This window comes from Labrus bergylta, chromosome 11 (assembly GCF_963930695.1).
Source record: "Labrus bergylta chromosome 11, fLabBer1.1, whole genome shotgun sequence".
NCBI lineage: Eukaryota > Metazoa > Chordata > Actinopteri > Labriformes > Labridae > Labrus > Labrus bergylta.
In genome coordinates, this window is record NC_089205.1 from 26691464 (window position 1) to 26713415 (window position 21952).

At 41.8% G+C, this 21952-nt stretch overlaps 1 protein-coding gene across 1 annotated transcript in view; it reads left to right on the plus strand.

Moving 5' to 3' along the window:
• Positions 1–481: 481 nt before the first annotated feature.
• LOC109991268 (spectrin beta chain, non-erythrocytic 4) overlaps positions 482–21952 on the plus strand; it is a 54327-nt gene continuing 32856 nt past the window's right edge. The window contains 20 exon segments of the mRNA XM_065960263.1: positions 482–641; positions 810–922; positions 1175–1362; positions 3134–3251; positions 3466–3624; positions 4482–4784; positions 5097–5247; positions 5453–5589; positions 6133–6282; positions 6588–6956; positions 7047–7261; positions 7369–7506; positions 9890–10130; positions 10241–10304; positions 10307–10398; positions 11176–11306; positions 11396–11621; positions 13958–14160; positions 15653–15743; positions 20947–21093. Coding sequence (XP_065816335.1) covers positions 497–641; positions 810–922; positions 1175–1362; positions 3134–3251; positions 3466–3624; positions 4482–4784; positions 5097–5247; positions 5453–5589; positions 6133–6282; positions 6588–6956; positions 7047–7261; positions 7369–7506; positions 9890–10130; positions 10241–10304; positions 10307–10398; positions 11176–11306; positions 11396–11621; positions 13958–14160; positions 15653–15743; positions 20947–21093 — 3381 coding nt within the window. The 5' untranslated portion in view covers positions 482–496.

Below are 21952 nucleotides of genomic sequence, written 5' to 3' on the forward strand. Positions count from 1 at the left end.
GCTGCTCTGGTGCCAGATGAAGACCGCAGGGTGAGAAGTCACACAAAATAATACAGGATACAAACTGCATGTCATTTATCGTCGATTCAATGAACCTACTGTACATGGTGTGTAATTGTAAGTTTGATTGCCACATGTTGGTGTACAGTTAGAGTGACTGTAGATTCTTCCATGCCACAGGTACCCTGAGGTCAACATCCAGAATTTCACCACCTGCTGGAGAGACGGCCTTGCCTTCAACGCCCTCATTCACAGACACAGGCAGGTTCTATTTTTTACACACCTAATGAGTATGCTTTCATTTCAACACTGAGAAGTTGTGACTTTACAGCTGTTATAATAATCATTCTTATTCTTCTTATTATAATGATTATTATTGAAAAATACAAAAAGTAAAGATGAATTCAAATATCTACAGAAGGATTTAAATCAACCCACAAACATGGTTTTGAAAGATTTGACCTACATAGCAGTTTGAGAGTACAGCCATGCGAACATGACATGTGACCATTTTGTGCCTAACAGACCTGACCTAATAGAGTTCCACAAGCTCACGCGGTCCAATGCAACCCACAACCTCCAGCAAGCCTTCAACATCGCCGAGCAGCACCTGGGCCTCACCAAACTCCTGGACCCTGAAGGTGAGCATGTTCAGTCAGATTACATAACATGCAGAAATATCCATGATGGCGTTCTAAAACAGAATTCTTATTTTTAACCACTGAGGTTAATACTTAATACTGTGTTGCTCAAACTTAAGTCAACTCCTCTGTGGTCTTCTCTCTGTCTCCCACCACCTTGTTGTGCAGATGTGAACACAGAGAACCCAGATGAAAAGTCCATCATTACCTATGTGGTCTCCTACTACCATTACTTCTCCAAAATGAAGGCTCTTATTGTGGAGGGCAAGAGGGTTGGCAAGGTAAAAAAATAAAAAATTAAAAAAAACTTTCCGCAGCTTAAGCACAGTGAAACTCCATGTAAAGTCCAGCGTTTCTGTTAGCAAGCCAAACACTTCATCACAGGAGCAGGAACAGAAGAAGAATGCATATCATATACTGAGTATCACACTGTGCATCCCTCTCTTCCCATTTTGACCTTTTTTTCCTCCACTCATTATCACATTACTCCTCTCCAAATATGTTCGCAACCTTGTGCTGTCTATCCGGCTCAGGTGCTCGACAATTGTATCGAGGCAGAGAAGATTGTCAACCGCTATGAGGCTCTGGCGTCCGACCTGCTGGAGTGGATAGAAAAGACCATCGCGGTCATCAGCAACCAGAAGTTTGCCAACTCGCTGACGGGAGTGCAGCAGCAGCTACAGGCCTTCACGACCTACTGCACCATAGAGAAGCCCATCAAGTACGTTCAGTTAACTTTTAGAATGACATCTTGATATTTAAGTCATTACACAAACACTCCTTATCATGCATATTCATTCATACATGTCCTGTACTGCAGAGCACATAGTTTAGAGGTTTATAGAAGTTTTTTTTTTTTTTTTACTGTTTGTGCAAAAAGTTTAAATGAGTTTACAAACAAGTATTCTTGACATTTGCATTCATTTAGTGTAGTTAATAAAGAGAATTAGAAACTGTGCAGCCTGTGGAAAAGGGCTGTTCTGTAAAATAGAATAGAATTACTTTATTGATCCCAAACTGGGGAATTGAGGCGTTACAGCAGCAGGTTGTTCAAACACACAATATGAGCAATTTTAACACAATATAATATTAAATACAAAGTGAATAAGCACTAAAAATATAAAAACTAAGAATGGGAATATATACAACCAGGATTTAACTAAGCATTACTAGTCTTAATTAAGAAAAGATTAAATACAACATACTTTGCTGTAGATAAATGTAAATGTGCAAAACCAGAGTTGTAAATGGACAGTATTGACATGGGGAGCTGTCCAGAGCTGTGCAGTCAGTAATACATAAGTTAAAGAAAAAGAAATGTGTCAAACCTTTGAGCATGCAGATTCATGATTCTGCAGGGTGCCACATGTTTTTATTTTATTTCTTAACCCTTAAGAAAATCTTGTTCACTGCCAACCAACTGAAAACACAGAAAACAAGGAGATTTAATTAGATGAGATTTAAATCACAGCAATTAGTTCATAAATGATTACCTGATAAGAGTTTTAACCTGCGTCATTTTGTAACTTATCTTTTAATTAGTAATTATTTAAAATGCTGGAACTTATCTGGCTCTCTCGATCTACCTCGGATGTAAGGATTTTAAATTTTTCTGAGAAATCTGCGTTAAAACTTTCGTGTTTAGTATTGTTGGGCAGACACACCAAGACATACACAGACACCAGCTTTGAGGAATATAACAGTCACCTGGGCGGCAGTAGCTCAGTCTGTAGGGACTTGGATTGAGAAGCAGAGGGTCGCCGGTTCTAGTCCTGGTGCGGACAAAGTATGGAAGTTGGTCTGGTAGCTGGAGAAGTGCCTGAGCACTGCTGAGGTGCCCTTGAGCAAGGCACCAAACCCCCTCCCCACCACCAGCTCGGGTGCCCACCGTGGGCAGCTCTGTCACTCTGACATCTCTCCCATAGTGCCATAGGTCCATAGGATCCTGTTTGTGTGCATGTGTGTATATGCTTCAGGCTATGTGTGTGTTGCATGACTACAGAGTGTAAAAACTGAAATTTCCCCTCACAGGGATCAATAAAAGTTAATCTTATCTCCTACATTCCTACGCATGACATCCTACTCAGAATATCTTCACAAGAATCCATTTGCACATTTGAAGTTAAAATCACAAATTGATGTCTTGTCATCATATTCCAAGGTCCTGAATGTCTTTAATTTCACAATGAGGCTCTTGCACTTGTTCTGAAAATGTTGCCATATTGGTTTGATTCTGTAATAAACACACTCGAGACTTCCCCCTGAGTGACAAACCGTCCTGACTCTGGACAGCAGAGCGCAAGAGTGAGCGGAGAAACTGCACTTCACCAGGACTCCTCAAACCAGTGTCGGCCAGTATTTACTCCACTGGAGTGTCCTTGAACAAGACAGCAAAAGTTGGAAGACCTTGTTGTCAGCGTGTCCTACACAGGAGGGGACTGTTGAAGGAGAAAACAGGTTCACTCACTAAAGTTGTTGTGTTCCTCGCTCAGGTTTCAGGAGAAGGGGAATCTTGAGGTCCTTCTCTTCACCATCCAAAGTAAACTCAGAGCCAACAACCAGAAACCCTACGTGCCTCATGATGGGAAGCTCATCTCCGACATCAACAAGGTCATGCATCCACCAGCTCTGTGTTCTAATTTATACTAAAGTATTTCACCTTTTACTGAACAATGAAGAGGCAACACATACCAGTGAGAATCACAGCTCAGCTTAACTCCCGATGTTATATGGCTACATTTCCATATTACTGTTCTATCTTCTTACTTTTCTATAGTTACCTTAATAACCCTAATAAAGGTTTTCATTGTCATGTTTCATCCAGGCCTGGGAGAGGCTGGAAAAGGCAGAACATGAGAGGGGCGTGGCTCTACGTAAGGAGTTGATTCGTCAGGAGAAGCTGGAGCTGCTGGCTCAATGCTTCGACCACAAAACGACCATGAGACAAGCGTGGCTCAATGAGAACCAGAGACTCGTTTCTCAGGTACAGATCTCAGATGCACCCCTGTTTAAAACAGTGTTTTATTATGTGAACGTATTCCTCATACTTCAGCTCCATCACAACTTCATCTCCGCTCCCATCTAGACAGAGTTTTGGTTTTTCTGTTTGTATTACAGCCCAACCCTTAAAAAGGTTACAACTGTTTTAATTCTACTTCCTCTCTTGTTATGAAGTTCAGACAAATGTTTTACAGTGGTTTAATATTTGAATGAAAATATTCCAGGATCTGGGTGCTTTAAAGGCTTTATAAGTGATTTTTTGATCCAGCAGGTGTCGCCCTTGAGCACCAGCATGAAACCAAAACAACTCGCGCTGCATTGTTGTGTTAGCATGCTAATGCTAGTGATCTTTATTATGCTGGTATCTTCACACTGCATGTAAATTTACCTGAAATGAGCGTGATCTAGAAACACAGTTAAGCAGTGAGTACAGTATGTTATTCTTATTTTCTCTAGTCCCTCAATTAAACAACTTTTATATGTGAGGGGAGGAGTCAGCCGGCCGTCCCGGCGATGTAAACAAAGTGAAGATAGGACTCTGAAAACTCTGAAAACATCACAGACAGTGGGACTCGGGTGTTACACTCATTGTAGACAGTCATGACTCACAGTTATTTTCAGAGGATATACTTGATTTATATTACATTTAAGTGCGCATATTAAGCCTTTAAATCTGCATTAGAGAATAGTATTTAAGTCATTTAAAATGTCTATGATGTCTTGTTCTTCTGTGTGAAAGTTCAGGTTCTAGCTGTGTTTGTTCTATGTCTGTAGATATTGTCCATCAGATTCAGACTAATGTTTACATCTTGTTTTCTTTTTTCTTCTCTCTGCCAACAGGACAACTTTGGCTATGACCTACCAGCAGTTGAGGCGGCAATGAAGAAACACGAGGCCATCGAGGCGGACATAGCTTCTTATGAAGAACGAATAGGGGTGGTGGTTGAGCTGAGTGCAGAGATGGAGTCGGAGGGATACTACGACATACGACGCATCCTGGCACGAAAGGAGAACATCCTGGGCCAGTGGAGTCTGCTGAAGGAGCTGGTGGCTGGACGGAGGACCAGGCTGGAGAAGAACCTGGCTCTACAGAAGACTTTTCAGGACATGGTCTACATGATCGACTGGATGGAGGACACACAGGTAATGAAGGCTAGTAAGAGAAACCAACCAAGAGGGATAACCCTTTCATACATCATTAGCTAGATAAAGACAGTAGAAGTGGAGGGAAACGTTCATACTCTGAAAAGTGAAAAATGTAAATTAGAGATCCAGATATCAAAGAAGAAAGAGTGCATATGTGTACTTGCATGTTTTTGATTATTAAAAGAAACAAAAGAAAATGAAGCAGGGATGAAAAGAGAAATAAAATTAGATAAAAATGGATTACTGAAGTTCCCTTTCATCACTCTGCTTTCTCTTTCTTCCTTCCTCCCATCATCATCTCCATCCCAGGTCCAGCTGCTGTCGAAGGACTTTGGGAAGCATCTCCTGGAGGTGGACGACCTGCTGCAGAAACACAGCTTGCAGGAAGCCGACATTGGCGCGCAGGCTGAGAGGGTCGAGACACTCAACACTGCCGCACTCAAATTTACAACTATAGAGGGTATGCAGTTTACACACATGTATCGTGTTTCTTGTATGTCATGTATAGTTTTGTTGTATTTAATTATTAAATATTTAATGATAAAATACACATAGCTATACTCATTGAATTAGAAAAAGAGAGGAAAATGGTATTTTGTGATTTAATCTTTAGTGCTTCATCCTTGTGTTCTTATGGTAATAGACATTTGTGTTTTGTCTTTCAGGCTACCAACCTTGTGACCCACAGGTGATCTGTAACCGTGTCAACCACGTCTCCTCCTGTTTGGAGGAGCTGAAACAACTGGCAGATAAAAGACGCTCAGAGCTTGAAGAGTCGAGGCAACTGTGGGCCTTCTTTCAGGTAGGACAGGTCATGAATGTTTCTGTTAGTTTGCAAAAAAAAATCATTGTTACAACTTTCACACTCACCTTGTGCCAGGAATCGGCAACAGTTTGGTGGTAAGGTAAATCAGTAGAAAAGTTAGTTAAACTGTTTTATATTATTTAGACAATTCAAAACAATTGGCTAATAAACTCAGGATTAAAACAAATAAACAAAAACCAGAGAAAAGGATTCAATCAGGAGATTAAACAAACCCGAACAAAGACATGGAATGAGTTAGTAAGCCAGATTTGAACTTAAATCCACCTCATTGGTGGTTCTCCATTCTTGGTATTATTGTTGCCTTTAGAAACAACTACATACATGTACATGTATTTAAAGTTTTTGTTTCCCTACTGCAGTAGAAATAAGAAAAACAAAATTTTTAAGAGCATTGTTCACACAGGTTCAGTATGTCATTAGGCCCATATTAAAGTGTTGATTAATAAATCTATCATACTTTAATTAAACTCTGTTTTTGGAAGAATAATGGTCTTGTATGTTGTTTTTGTCACTTGTTAGGAGCTGGAGGAGTCGGAGGCCTGGATCAGGGAGAAGAGCTCCATCCTGGGAGCTCAGGGTTACGGGAAGGACCTGAGCAGTGTGTTGAAGTTACTTCAAAAACACAAGACGCTGGCTGGAGAACTACTCGCTCATCGCTCGCTGCTTCAGGTGTGTGTTTAGATATTTAAACATGTGTTATAAGATCATCACCCTGCTTGTTTTCAGTAGAGATATATTTGTTTATTTCAAATGTTTAACAGTTTTGAACGGTAATAATCACAATCAAACATTTTTTCTGGCTGTTATTGGCACAATTAGCGAGATAAAAGTTTTTAAAAAATCAATTAAAAGGAATATTGTAGTTTAGAGAGGAGAGTAAACTGTAGTTTAAAGTGTTGGCCAGTGTTTCACTTTATTGCATAAAGTCTGAAATGAGAACACTGGTAACCATCTATCCTGCCTCCCTTCTCCAGAACACCATGAAGCAAGGAAAGCAGATCCTGAGTGAGCAGAGCTTCGCCATGGCGGGGATCCAGGACCGCATCATGGAGGTGAAGACTGAGTGGAAGAGTCTGGAGGACCAGGCGGCGCAGCGTCTTGGCCACCTGCAGGAGGCACTAAACTATTTCCAGTTCTCGACGGAGACGGACGACCTGGTGGCCTGGCTGCAGGACGCTTACCGCCTGGTCTCCAGTGAAGACTTCGGACACGATGAGTACTCCACCCAGTCGCTGCTGAAGAAACACAGAGGGGTCAGCGAGGCCATCGACAAACACCGACTGCATGTGGTGGCGCTGCGCAAACACATGGTGGCGCTGCCTCTGCGATACCGTGAACAGGAGGTGGGTAGCAGGAACAGGAAATGGATATTTTACATTTGAGTATTCATCATTTCAGTTGTTTTTAGTCACTCTTCCCGCTCCTACCTGCAGGAGTCGCAGGTGCGTATGGGAGAGGTGGAGCAGCTCTATACTGAGGTGATTGAGGTGGCGGTGCTCAGGCAGCAGTGGCTCCATGATGCCCTTGCAGTCTACCGCATGTTCAGTGAGGTCAATTCCTGCGAGCTGTGGATTGATGAAAAGGAGCAGTGGCTGGACAAGATGGAGATCCCAGAGAAGCTGGAGGATGTGGAGGTGGTGGCACACAGGTGAGGAAAAGGGGGAGAAGAGGAAGGGGGAAGAGATTTGTTTTGGCATGCTAAAACTCTTAACCCACAGAGTGTCCCATCACTTCCCACAATGCCCTTTGTTCTAGGTTTGAGAGTCTGGACCAGGAGATGAACAGCCTAATGGGAAGGATCCTGGACGTTAACCAGATAGTCCAGCAGCTCCTGGATGGAGGTCATCCTTCTTCTACAGAAGTCAGAGGATGTCAGGACCACCTCAACTCCAGGTACTGAAACAAAACAGCAAACTTAGCTTCAGAAACAACCTCTGCTTCTTGCACCAAAACCAGCATTCTGATTACTGTTTGTGCTTTCACTGACAACAACACTTAAACACCCTCATGCTTCTCTTTCAGTTTCACTGCTATTGTTACATTGCATCCCTCTTCCTGTAAATACCACCACTACTGATGTTCCTACTGTTAGTCCAAAGACAGCGGTACTGGTACATAGTGTTTCCCTCAAAGCACACTTTAATTGTATTGATAACATAATTCAGAGGAAGAAAATATAATTAACATTAAAGGAAATCTGTCATAGTTGTTTACAACTAGTGACCAAATATAGACTAGGGTTTATGAATGAACACCCAGTACCTTGTGCATTCTGTCTCTATTTATAATGGATGCTAAAAATGAGAGTTTGGTCATCTGATCAGTAACAACAGGAGTCTTTATGAGCCAGGACGCAGTGATAGCTGCTGCCAAAGTGCTGATTAGTAAGCCACTCAACAGTAAGAGAGTGTGGAGGATTTACTGCATGACAAGATTCATGATTATTTCCACATTTATTTAGAGAAATTAATTTAAAGATTTTCATGAGCTGTGCTGCATCCAGAGAGCAGCATGTGGACTTATGTAGGTAAACGGTGAATTGGTTCATTACATCTCTGTCCTACTTTCTGCAGCGAGAAAGGAGGAAAGAGAGATTGTGTAGAAAAGAGAAAATTTCTGTTTGGCCGACATGTTAATTTTACGCTGATGTCCAGCCAGGTCGGCCCTCTGATATGTGTCTCACTAATATTCACTGACCATTCACTGTCATTGTCCTGGCAGCAGAGCCCGTGACGGCCGGGTGTCCATGAGTCTTGTGACCTTGGCACGCGGTGTCGGTCTCAGGGTGGCCATCTGTGCTGCTGGCTGCCTCAGTTCGGACGTGGCCAACAGAGAGCAAACATAAGAAGAAACATACAAAATAAACACTTCTCTGTTCTCAGCACGTTTTCAAGTGTGAGACATATTAAATAAAGATCTTTACTAGACATGTCTTAGCTTGCTTCAGATACAGACACAGATTACAGATGATTGTTAACATCGGGGTGTAAGTATGAATTCCCTTTATCTTTTTGATTAGCGACAGAGAAACTCAGAATGTACTGATCCAGTGTAGAAATATTCCTTCTTCATAAAGCACAAGGACATAATTTACTTCCTGTGTTCACAGCTCAATCTTTAATCTTTTACCTTTACTTATTCTGCCTTCCACATTGCGTAAGCTTATACACAATTTTAAAAGCATTAAAAACAATTATTATAACTAATTGAATGACTTTAATCATGCAGAGTTTATGATTAAAAATAAATAATATAACAAATCATTCAGTGTGTCATTTTTGAGAAGCAGCACACCCACATACAGAACCCCCCAAAAATCTCGACTGCTACTTTGCATCATCTTATTGTCTTATAAAGGCTTCTTTAATAGTTTCATATTTAGTCTTTAATTATTGTAAATGGAGAGTAAAGTTCACCAGAGTCCCATTCCTTCATGTGCACACATACCTGGCTAATAAAGCTGATTCTGATTCTAAAAGACGACTTTACTATGTGATGTTATAGTCACCAAGCTGTTTTATTTCCCGCCTGCTGAGCGCTCTGTCTGCCTCGCAGTGACTCTGCCGTTACCTCATTCCAGTCAAAGGATCTGAATGTGTGTGTATGCATCTTTGGACGTGTGTGTGTGTGTGTGTGTGTGTGTGTGTGTGTGTGTGTGTGTGTGTGTGTGTGTGATTCTTGGCTGAGCGGAGGTGCAGTGAGGTGTGCTTGTCTGGATCAGAATCAGGGGAACATATTGTATGACGATATGGTAAACAGTTGAGGCCTGGGCTCAAACCACAGCAGAGCGGAGAGCAAAGATAATCAAGCCTCACATGAAACAAAAGAGGTCATGTCCGGTCATTTCAGGTCCTCAACATAGTGGTGACATGATTTTTAAAAGTAAGTGCTAAACGAGCAGGCTTGATTTCTGGTCTGACCTCCTTTGCCTGTGATACTTGATAAATTATTTGATTCAGCTTCATCGATCACTTTCTTCATGTGCAGCATTTAGGTGAACTAAGAAGAACATAATTACAGGCTGGTAGTCTTACAGTCTAATGTTTTCAAGCCTTATCACTGTACAAAGGAAGAAAAATAAATGCATATTTATACATATATTACATATACATACATATTTATATCTTTACATTACTGAAACAAAACGCTCTCCAGTATATGATTACTATCTATCACACATTTTTTCCTTCACAGAACAACATCCCACTCTCTTCATCCCCCTCAAACTACACTTGCAGTATGACTCTATCCTGCCTTTTTTTTTACGTCTTACCAGGTGGAACAGCATTGTGGAGCTGGTTGAGCTGAAGAAAGATCAGCTGGACTCGATGTTACGCCTGCAGAACTACCTGCTGGAGTGCGCTGAGATCAAGTCCCAGATCCAGGACAAAAGAAAAGCCATCGATGCTACTCAGTACATGGGCAGCGACCTGGGCGGAGTCCTGGCTCTGCAGAGGCGGCTCACCACCATGGAGGGAGCCCTGTCTGTTCTGGAGCCCAAACTCCTACATCTACAGGTCGGGAATCATGGGAAAAAACACTGAATAAAGAAACATTAAGGGAAAACGTTGTTTAGGGTTCGACTGTGGTATTCCTAATTTCTTTACCTGCACTTTAATGAATGTAGGAAGAGGCGGAGCATCTGGCAACCGTCCATGGAAGCCGGGCCATGGAGGTTCTCGTTCCTTTGATGGCATCAGTGTGGAGTGGGAGGAGCTGAAACGCACCCTGCAGGGCTGTGAAGACTCACTGATGGTGGCTAGCAGGCTGCAGAGCTTCATACAGGTACACAGGAGGATTGGTTTCAATTTCACCTGATAGCGTGTAGCGGGTGATGGTGGCAGCTGCACTTGTGGCCATGACGGCTAAGCATTTTATAAACTTTCATAAACCTTAAAGTCTTTATATGTGATTTTAAAAATTTAAATATAATATAAATCAAGTATATCCTCTGAAAATAACTCTGTGAGTCATGACTGTCTACAATGGGTGTAACACCCGAGTCCCACTGTCTGCGATGTTTTCAGAGTTTTCAGAGTCCTATCTTCAGTTTGTTTACATCGCCGGGACGGCCGGCTGACTCCTCCCCTCGTGTATAAAAGTTGTTTAATTGAGGGACTAGAAAAAAGAAGAATAACATACTGTACTCACTGCTTAACTGTGTTTCTAGATCACGCTCATTTCAGGTAAATTTACATGCAGTGTGAAGATACCAGCATAATAAAGATCTCTAGCATTAGCATGCTAACACAACAATGCAGCGCCAGTTGTTTTGGTTTCATGCTGGTGCTCAAGGGCGACACCTGCTGGATCAAAAAATCGCATATAAAGCCTTTGAACAAGTTTATGAAAGTTTGAAACCTTAGGGATGTTATACAGAGGATTGTTTTCCTCCTAAGACACATAAAAATACTTTTTTACCTCCTAAAATTTCACAATAATCAAAGTCTGAATCAGAAAAAAACTATATAGATAGTTATAATGTTTTAAAAAGGGGTAATTATTCTCCTCATTATTAAAATGTAATTAAAGTCATCTATGTTCTTTCCCCCATCCTGCCAGGACCTGGACTCGTTCCTCACCTGGTTGGTCCAGACGCAGACCTCTGCTGCCTCAGACCAGCTGCCCAACGACCTCGAGGAGGCAGAGAAACTCATCAACAAACATGCTGCCCTAAAGGAGGAGATCGGACGGTGGGTGACTGATGGATCTCTGACATGTGTTCCTAACATGTCTTACAGCATACATCAGACACTGATTGAAGTTGTGTATTTCTGTGCAGGTATGAAGAAGACTATGAGCGCCTGCAGGCCATGAATGAGCTGCTGGAGTCAGAGGAGGCTCCTCTCCCCCAGGCCGCCCTGCAGCAGTGGCTCCAGAAGCTGGATGTCGGCTGGAACAAACTTCTGGAGATGTGGGAGAGCAGGAGAGAGGTTCTGGTCCAGGCGCATATTTTCCATCTGTTCCTTCGAGATGTTAAACAGGCCGAGTCCTTCCTCAACAACCAGGTGAGACGAGTCCAGACTGAGCATGTGGTCTGCTGACAGCTGACAAAGCTTTTGCAATTTAAGATGTACTTCTTTGGTCCTCATGTATGTTCCTTCTGACTTAATATGTAACTGGCTATCCTGTAAATGGCATTTTCACATCACTAAAATCTGCTAATTGTAAATAACTCCACTTGTTTTATATACCACCTTTAAGAAATGTCTAAAATTATGTTAGACATATGAAAGCAGCTACAGGCTTTTTTAGTAAAAACGTTTCTCCGCTGCTGTTAAAGCAGAAACTAATCCTCCTTTTACTCTGCTCATTCTTCTTTTTCTTTTTAATCGGATCTTCTCTTCTAATGGTGGAGAAACAGAAGGAGTAATATACTGCACACCAAAATCTACAAACAAATGTGGATGCACAATGAGGGGGGGGAGAAGTAGAGCAATGGCTTTAAAAAAAATCACATCTTTAGCTCTTCCTATTCCGTCTACCTGTAAGCCTTTGAAAAACGATCAGTCGAGCCGTATCTCATCATCTTAACATCCCGGTGTCTCGACAGAGGCAAAACATTGTCCTCTGACTGTACTGGGTGTGGCCGGGTTAGCCCTGCAGAAGTCGTTCTGAGATAGATAGAGAGAGAGAGTCACAGAGAGAGAGAGAGTGTGTGTGTACTGTGTGTGTACTGTGTGTGTGTCAGCAGGTGTCGTTGTGGAGAGTGCCTCTGTGTTATGTGATATTAGAGCAGAGGCTGTCCTGGCAGCAGAATTCAGTAACTTTAGATTTACATTGTGGCTTCATGACGAGGTGTAGCAGGAGAAAACTGACCATAAATGCCTTCTGCTCAAGTCTATGAACCCGTGTGTCCATCACCAGGATGATGCTGTCAGTAAGCTTCTTTAGACTTACTCAATTCTGTCCATGATTGGAAAACCTTTCCAGTTTTTGGTTTGAAAAATACACTTTGATGTAAATTATGATTTGATTAAAGCAACAGTAGATGTGGAACGATTTCACATTTATAAAAGATAATGTGGCAATTGATTTGGTAAACATTGGAGTTCTTTAAATAATGAGAATTATTGTTTGAAGTGCAGCCATTAAGTAAGCATAGAAATTAAAGATCCAAACGTTTGTGTCAAGCAATTAAAGCCGGCAGGACCTTTTTAAAGTCCACACACAGTTTTATTAGTAGTTTGACCTCAGCTGGATTAGGACTCCCTCTTCAGTTGAGATAAATCAGAGGACTTTAAATTGGATTTTCCCTTATAGCATCTTAAAGCCGTCTTTGGAATGAAGCTGTTCATTTTGTCATATTGTTAAGATTGAAGCAGATTTCTCTACAGAGCAGCCTGTGTCATAAAGTACACATGGGAGCTGGGGTTTGCAGTTTGCATTGCTGTATTTGCTCTCAGCATCACATGCACAGGGGGTTTGTTTTTCTAATCGGAAATGTCACAGGCAGAGATGCCCTTGACTCAAAGTTTGTGTGTGTGTGTGTGTGTGTGTGTGTGTGTGCATCCCTGTGTGTTGGCCAGAACGTCTCCCTCTGTTTGATAACAGATCTTTACCAGGAACCGACTCCTCTTCTTATAAGCCTGGGGGCGGGGGTGGCATTTCTTCTTCAATAAGTATCAAAGACGTTCCAGGCCATAGATCTCTCTCTCTCTTCTTCTCTCTGTTGTTCTGCCTCAGTTTTAGTTTCTCTGTATCCAGAGGCCAAATGCATCAGTAAGGTTATATCTTCAGTGTTTTGCTAAATCTTCTGTTCTGAACATAATTAATCAACATACTGCTGCCTTCTCATAAAATGTCAAATGAAAATAACCTCTCGTTATAGATCCATCAAATGAAAGGTAGATTTCATGAAGATCCCTACACAATGTTTGTTTTATTCTACCCACAGTCCAAAACTAGAATATAATCCTTAAACTGTCATATAAGACGTATAAGAGCAGCCAATCAAACACTCTGATTCACAGGTCTCAAACGTAACCAATAAATGGATCAACGAGGAGGAGATGGAGATTTTCTTTTTGACTATATAGCTAAGAAACAACACTGGGGGTGCCGGTAGCCTAGTACAGAGGCTACAGTCGTCCAAGTGTGCGGTCCAGGTTCGAATCCGACCTGTGGCTCCTCTCTCTCTCTCTCTCTCCCAGGTTCTTGACTCTATCCGCTGTCCTATCTCTCAAATAAAATAAAGGCAAAAAAAAGCTCCAAAATAAAACTTAAAAAAGGAAAGAAAACTGGGTGTTATTCACTGGTTTGGTATATTTATGGGCTTTCAATCTTTATGATTTAGGTTTCTGATCCAAGAAATCCCACTTCTCTTCCCCTCTTCATGATCTAGGAGTCCGCCCTGGCTCACGTGGAGCTGCCGACCACGGTGGAAACAGTCGAAGCAGCCATAAAGAAGCACAAGGACTTCACCACCACGATGGAGCTGAACCTGCACCGGATCAAAGCTGTGATCGAGGCTGGAGAGAGCCTGATCAGCCAGAACAACATCTACTCAGATCGCATCAAGGAACGCATCGACACGCTCGCCAACAGGTACCGAAACTCATAGAAACAAAAGAATCATGCAGAGAAATGAAAGAAATACTCAGATTCAAGCTAAAACGAAATTAAGGACTTGTATAAAATAATTCTTACTTTAGTTGGAGGAATTAAAGGATATCAAAAATACTTTGAAAGTTAAATTCTCACACTGGAAATTTGAATAGAAAGTTTTCCCCCCTGTTTATGAATTACACTCTTACGGATCAATGGTTTCAATTAATGGAACATTTCTGAGTCTAGACGCAGTTTACCAATAAATAAATGAAAAAGTTAACGCTTGTCAAAGCAGAGCAACGACTAAAGGACTGCCTTGTTCTTTAGGAGACTTTATTCATACTGTAAAGAGGAAGAAGTGAGAGTTGTGTCTTTAAAGGTCCCATGTTATGCTTTTTCTGGTTTTATATGCCCTTTAGTGTGTTTTCAAAAGAGAGATTAAGAGATTTGCTTTATTGAAATTTCAGTTTTTACACTCTGTAGTCATGCAACACACACATAAGCTGAAATATACACACACATGCACAAACAGGATCCTATGAACATGCACTAATGGAGGAATGTCAGAGTGACAGAGCAACTTCCATATTCTGTCCGCACCGGGACTTGAACAGGTAACCCTCTGGTTCCCAACCCAAGTCCCTACAGACTGAGCTAAGGATTCGATGGATACAAAAGAAGAACAAAATAAAACCTTTCCCTGTATAATTTAATTTGTATCTATTAAATGCTTCCCACTCCATTATCGGGTAGATGAAAATCAGCAGAACTTTTTCTCTTGTTAATATTTCAGATTAGATTTTCGCTCTGTTCAAACAAAACTCCAACTGCAGCTCAACACTCGCTCCTGGTTGTCCGTTGAGCTGCTTTTAAGGCATTGTGCAGCTGTTCAGACACAATGCAACCTTAATAAAAAGAAGAATAAGAGCTAAAGAACTGGATACAAGGAGACTCCCAAGTTTAAAAAGGAACAAAAACACAGAAAACAGAAGCTCTTCTGTTTGAACCAAAAGTGACACCTGACCATGAAATCTGTGTGATGGTTGAGGTGGGGCTGCTGTGTATCTGTGTATCTGTGTTGGGTAGGGGGTTGGGGGTTTGTCTGTGAATGTGTCCAACAATACCAATTGAGGAACCATATGGGTTTGAGATTAAATTTACATAATTTAACTCATTGGACATTTATTTCTCTCTCATGGGGGCAGAGAAACGAGCACAGGGCAACATCATTATTTTAATGTATCGCATTCTGGTTGTGTAATAAATCATTTCTCAATTATGTTAATGAATCTAAAACAGGTACAAACAATCTTTTTTTTGTTATCTACATAAATCATTAACCTTAATTATGTGAATTTCTATAGTCTACATTTGATTTTCAGATATGTCATCATCTGTCAAATAACGCGTATAGATAGAGAAGACAGAATCATGTGAATATTATACTGTGATAACATGAAACTGAATAGTCTGTCCCTCACTCTTTCAGGGGAAACCAGAACAGAGAGCTGGCCCAGCAGTGGCTGGACAAACTGAACGACCAATGGGAACTTCAGAGGTTTCTTCAGGACTGTCATGAGGTAGGAGGCTACAGACACGATGGATTGGTTGAACTTTAGGGAACTCGGTACAGTGTGATGTCATAGTGAGAGAAAAGTAAGAGGATGAAAATCTCTTTTTTTTCACTTGCAAAGCCAACTTCACATTCACCTCTACTTCACCTCTAGAGGCCAAATATGTTTCACTCGTTAGTGCATCACCCAAGAACAATCAAAGCTTCTCTGTTCTGCACACTTTGACCTCCTCTTGTACCTCTTTGTCACAGTTAGCCGTTGTGCAGTCTGTTCTAGACAAAGTGATACGAGTGAATCTGAGTAGTATGATCTGTAGGTTTTTGTTTCACTGATGTGAATATGAGATCTTGTGCTATAAAACGTCAGCTATAAAGATAGATTTAAAAAAAAAAAAACATTGAGGATCCCAGTTTATTTATTTGTGTACGTGTGTGAACATATCCCTGCCAGAGTCCACACCTCTTGTGTGTCTATAAATGTGTTGCACACAGCTCACCTCGGCCCGAACCTGCAGTTCACTCTCTCCCCCTGCAGAGTCATCATGGGTCTCTTTCTGGGCCAAAACCTTGTTTAGTTTCAGCAACTTTCTCTCTTTGGCTCTACTGAATAATTCAGCAGCACAGCTCCTCATCACTAATTCAGAGGAGGAAGAGTGTATCTCTCTGTGTACTGTACACGAGTGTGTGTGTGTGTGTGTGTGTCAGCGTGTGTCAGCTGTATACAGTATCTGTCAGTTCCTATGCGGTACGCCTTGTCTGTAGGAATACGGTGAGCACGAGGAGTCTTCCCCTGAGTGTGTGTGTGTTAGTGTGGTGTGTGTAGCCCTTCAGTGGGCGAGTGACACTGCGTCAGTCAGTAGGAACCTGAGCTCTCAGCTGCCAGGGTGTGTTCTGCTCTTTGAGGCTGCATCCTCGTGTTTCCTGCCTGCTGCTTCACGCTGACCTTCAGATTTTTTTTATTGTACGACATCCAAAGTGTCTCTTCTTTTGTCTTCAGGGGATACAGTCATGACACGCTGTCAGTCAGAGCGTCCAACACTGCTGCTTTATGCCATATGAAGACAAACAGATAAATTAGAAACAGCTCAACTGTACAAGTGGTGAACAGGAAGTGTTTAATGTGTTGGAATATTCAGCTCAGTTTTGATACAGACTTGAGTCTTTAGGTTTAGCTGTAGTTAGCATCAAACTCTCCCTAGATGGAGCTGCTCTTTTACAAACACTTTCCTCACGAGGCAGAAATAAAAGACAAGGTGCAAAGAACGCTAACCTCTAGAATAAACTTCAATCACAACAGACCACACTATTTATTATAAGTATGTCAAACACAACTTTTTATAAGATTTGTTGTAAGATTAACTTTATTGTCCCAGTGGGAAATGTGTCTTGGACTTCACAGAGCTCTGATGCAGTAGCAAAAAATAACAAAATACATTCATTCGTCTGTAAAACATGTCAGTTAAATAATCATTAAATTCCATACAAGTGAATTACTAAAACCATAAATATGTAATAGTTAAGAAAAGTGATAAACAATGCAGGTACAGCTACACATCTTCACACACACACTCACACCACCTCATACATGCACACATACACACACATCACAGCTTAGGTACTGTTGAGGGCTTTGATGGACAAGGGAACAAATGTGTTTCTGAAACGGTTGTTGTTACATCTTATTCTTTTTTTTTTCTATGCCCATGTTACTTTTGAACTTGGTTTCCTATTTGTCTAACCAGCAGTAACAGACCTGTGTAAAGTCGGTGGGCTTTCACTTAAATATGTTTGGGTCTATTTGTATAATAATTGAATCTTTAGTCGGCCTTATGATTGAATTTGTGGCTTCACTTGTTGCTTAAACAATACAGGAGTAAACCTGTTATTCTTGTAATGGAATTTTCCCTCTTATATAATCCTGAAAATCCCTCTTCAACCTGCCTCTTTCTTTTTTTTTTTTTTTATTACCAACCATATCTTTGGTACTAAAGGGTACTGAAGCGGTGAACTCTTTGTCATACTGCTGCTTTTTACCTGGATTCACCTCCCGGTCTGTTTCAGCAAAAGAGCAGGTGTGTGCCTGAAGGCTGCAGTACTGAACACAGTGTGTCCAGAACCCATGAAACAAAACAAAAAATCCCTCTGTATGCAGTTCCTCTTGTGGTGGCTCCTCAGTGTGTGGCCTGGTTTCCTCATATATAACAAGAGATTTATTATTTTATGTGCGACATAATTCAAATGAAAACAGTGTTTCTTGAAGTCTAAGATCTGACTCACCTTGATGTGTTTGTCATTTCAAAAAGCTCTACTCTATGGAGATTAAAGTAATTTAAATTGGCAGTTAAATAATTATTACTTTCAAATGAATCATTAATTTATGATTTCAAAATCAAAGGGGAATATGTCATAAATAAATCAGTCTGTGTTCATTTATCAATGTTACATCCAAAAGGCCTGAGCCTACAACAACACAAAGACTGAATCAAACTATAACATTTGAAAACTTTCAGAGATAAAAACTGAATCATCAGAACTGCAGACAAATAATCTGATGCTCGACTTATTAATTAATAGATCATAAGTCCGTGGCACACTGAAAATAACTTTACTATATTTCACTGTGAGCTAACAATAAAATATCACAATAAAATCTAGTTATATAATAAGTTATTTTCAGTGTGCCACGGATTTATGATTTATTTTTTGTGGTTTGTTCCTGCAACCGTGCGCACCTGAGAACGTGTTTGGGCTGTGCACGGGGCGCCCCGTTGGCCATTTATTAATGAATAGATTAAACATTTTAGTTCCACACATTCCCGTCACCTTGCTAAGTCTTCCTTGTTCCCTCCTCTTCGATCAGAATTCGACTTGATGTGATGATGAATCCCTTCATGTCCCTCCTCGTCCCTCATTCATTGTTTTCTCTTCCTCCTTTTTTCTGTCGCCTTCTCCCCCTCACACGTCACTCAGACCAACTATATGTCCTCCTCCCCCTCCCTCACTCAGACTCATTCATGTTCTAACGCCTCCCCATCCGTTTCACCCAACACACACTCACACACTCCCTATCTCCACCTCCTGCACCCTCAATTCATTTACATCCTCAAGGCGGGGCATCAGGCTGTGACCCTGCGTGACCTCTGCAGTCAGCGGACCTGTGTGTGTGTGTGTGTGTATTCATGCACACGTGTTTGCACAATCATTATGAGTTTGAGTGTGCACATATTCTTGTTTGCATGTGTGAACGTGTGAGGCGTGCTGCATGTCCTCACCCGCCTGTACAGTGTGTGTGTGACTGTGTGAGGTGACAGAGTGACAACAGAGGGGGGCGTCAGACAGACATCCAGCCCTCGTCTCTTAAAGGAAAAGAGGAGCAGGAAATCCATCAAACTACAAATGCATCATTCAGGATAAATCCCCCCCCCACACTATGTCCCAGCCTCTTCTTTCCCCAACTATCACACTCCTTTCTTTTTTCTCTGTGCAAACCTGTACTGTTTCTCTCTCTCTCTTCTCTCTCTGCTTTACCACTGCAGCAGCGTCAGGCAAGCTGGAGACTGAGAGTACAGCTGCAGAGAGAAAGAGAGGGATGGTAGAGGGGGTTGGTGTGTGTGTGGTGCGGGGAGATGAAGGATGAAACAAAAGCAGCTGTGGAGGAGTCGTGAGCACGGCTGTTTAGAGAAGCCCGGTGCCCATAAAAATGAATCTCCTCTTTTGTAACTCAGGATATTTTCTCTTCACCTTCACCCATCTACCTACCGTGACACCATTTAAAGCCCACATCCCCCTCCACCTCTTCCAGTTCAGCTTCATTAGCCATAACCGGTGAGCCTGGAGGCACTGCCTGCATCCCTGCCCCCCCACCCCCTACCAAAATCCCAATCCCAGTCATTTGCTCCTCCTCCTCCTCCACTCGATTTCTCCTCCATCCAGCCAGGCTGCCTGCTCACTCTCTCTATCCCACTCGCTGTAGGTGTGAGGCAGGGTAAGGGAGGGGCAACCCATCCACCGGCTGGGCTGCCTGCCATTTTATTGTATTTTAGGAGGATCTCTCCTTTTTTTATTTCTTTCTCTTCTTCTACTTATTTCTTCAGTCGTCCTCATTCCTGCCCTCTTCCTCGTCACTGATCCGCCCCCGCCCCTCCTCTTTCCACTGATAGTGGTTACAGCGAATCCTCAAAGCAAATACAGAGAGAGAGAGAGAGAGAGAGAGAGAGAGAGAGAAGAGGGAGGGGGAGCTCAGCCTCAGTTCGAAGTATCCAGTCTGTCTGCTCAGCCAGTATTGTTGTTATTTACCCGGCTGCTTGGCATTTTCCTCTCTGCACATCTTTTGTGTCGCTTCTCCTCTGATCAACTCTGCAGAAGACACCTTTCAATCCATCAACCCTTATTTTTGTTTCCATTTTTTGCGTTCATTTTCTCTCTTCCGTACGTCTCGATGATGGGGAGCATCTCTGCATGTGTGTGAAAGGCAGACAAGCGAGGATGCGGAAACCAATGGCTGCCTGCAGCTGCCACAGTCTCGTTGGTTGTTCCTGTTAAACGTTGCCGGTAAACTGGGTTCATTTTGATATCAGCTTGGTCAGGAGAGACAGACGTGTGTGCAGGTGGAAATGTTGCATGCATGTGTGAGAAAGGGGGAGCGATGACAGAGAGACGAGGAGGCTAATGCCGACCTGAATATGTTGGTGGTGTTTTTACTGAGGTGTGTTTGTCCCATGAACACAGTCTGTGTGATCATAATGTGTATATTTGACTCTTTGATGGATAATTGGAGCTGTGTGTGTGAGTGCTGGATGTTTACTGGGTGGAGTGTGTTGATGCTGTGGATACTGATCTGCTGGTGTTTTGTGTGTACATGTGAAATCCTGCCGCCATGCTTGTTGGTACACGTGTGTCAGCCTACATGTGCCTGCTGTGCGTCATTAAATATTCATGGTCCGGGGATTTGACCTTGTGTTTCCAACTGTAGGTTTTTCTGGTGTGATTATCTACACAAACTCCTCTTTTTCATGTTTTTATTATTGTGGTCTTACAGAAGCTAATCAAAGGCCCATTATGTAAAATATTCAATACAGATATTACACAAGAAAATGTTTTTTTTTTCCTTATCTACACACATCATAAGTTTTAATCTACTGTATTTATGCCTATCAAGTACTGACCTTTCTCTCTCTCTTCTATTCTCTCCCTGCCTCTCTCTCGCCCAGCTCGGGGACTGGGTGTGTGAGAAGATGCTAATGGCGAGGGACAGCAGCCGAGACGAGACCCAGAAGCTTCATAAGAAATGGCTCAAGCACCAGGCCTTCATGGCCGAGCTGGCCCAGAATAAGGAATGGCTGGACAAAATTGAGAAGGTGAGTGCTGCTTTGCCTTAATTAAATAGACTTTTACTTTTATTCTCTTGAGTTAAAGTTTCCAGGCTCATTAAAAGTTAATTTCATACCACTGCTGGATGTGGAATATTCTTCTATAAAGCTTATCGTGTGGTATTTACAGCTGGGACAGCTCATGGTGAGAAGTATTCAGCGATTTGTCTTTGCTGTTTTGTTGTAGCAGCTTTTTTTTTTCTAGATGTTTTCTATGTTTTCCAGACTTTCTCTTTCACAAGCTGAATGTGTGCTACCACAACAGAAGCTTTGCTAACAGTCTAGTCATTTTAAACTAGTTGTTTTAGCTCTATTATTATTTTAAACTCTTTTGTACAACAGTCCTTGTATTAAACACAATCCTAAATGTGCTTAATGAAAGCGTAACAAAGCGGTAGGAAGGGCAGAAAGTATTAATGAGGGGGTTTTTAAATAGAGCAGGGTGTGCTGTAACCTTCACTTGCTGCCCTGAGTCCTGATAGGTTCTGTTTCATATTAAGGAGATTAATACAGCACGTCATCAGTCTCCTGTCTAAATCTGAAATCAACACAGGACATAATGAGGCTCTCCAGTGTTTCCCTAGCTGCACGACACGTTCAGGTTTCTGCTGGGTCGACTGTGAGCACTTGTGTTCACATGTCTGAGGTGAATCTTGACGTGTAAAATCAGAGCTGAAGGATCCCCTCAGGCTGCCTGTTTCTCATCACAGACTTCTGCTCCTATTTTAGTCTAATTCACACATAGTGTGTCTTGTGTTTGGCCTGTGAAGGTGATAATTGAATGGCATTTGTTGATGTAACACTACAGATGGATGGAGTTGTTATGTGTATTTCTATTTTATTGTTT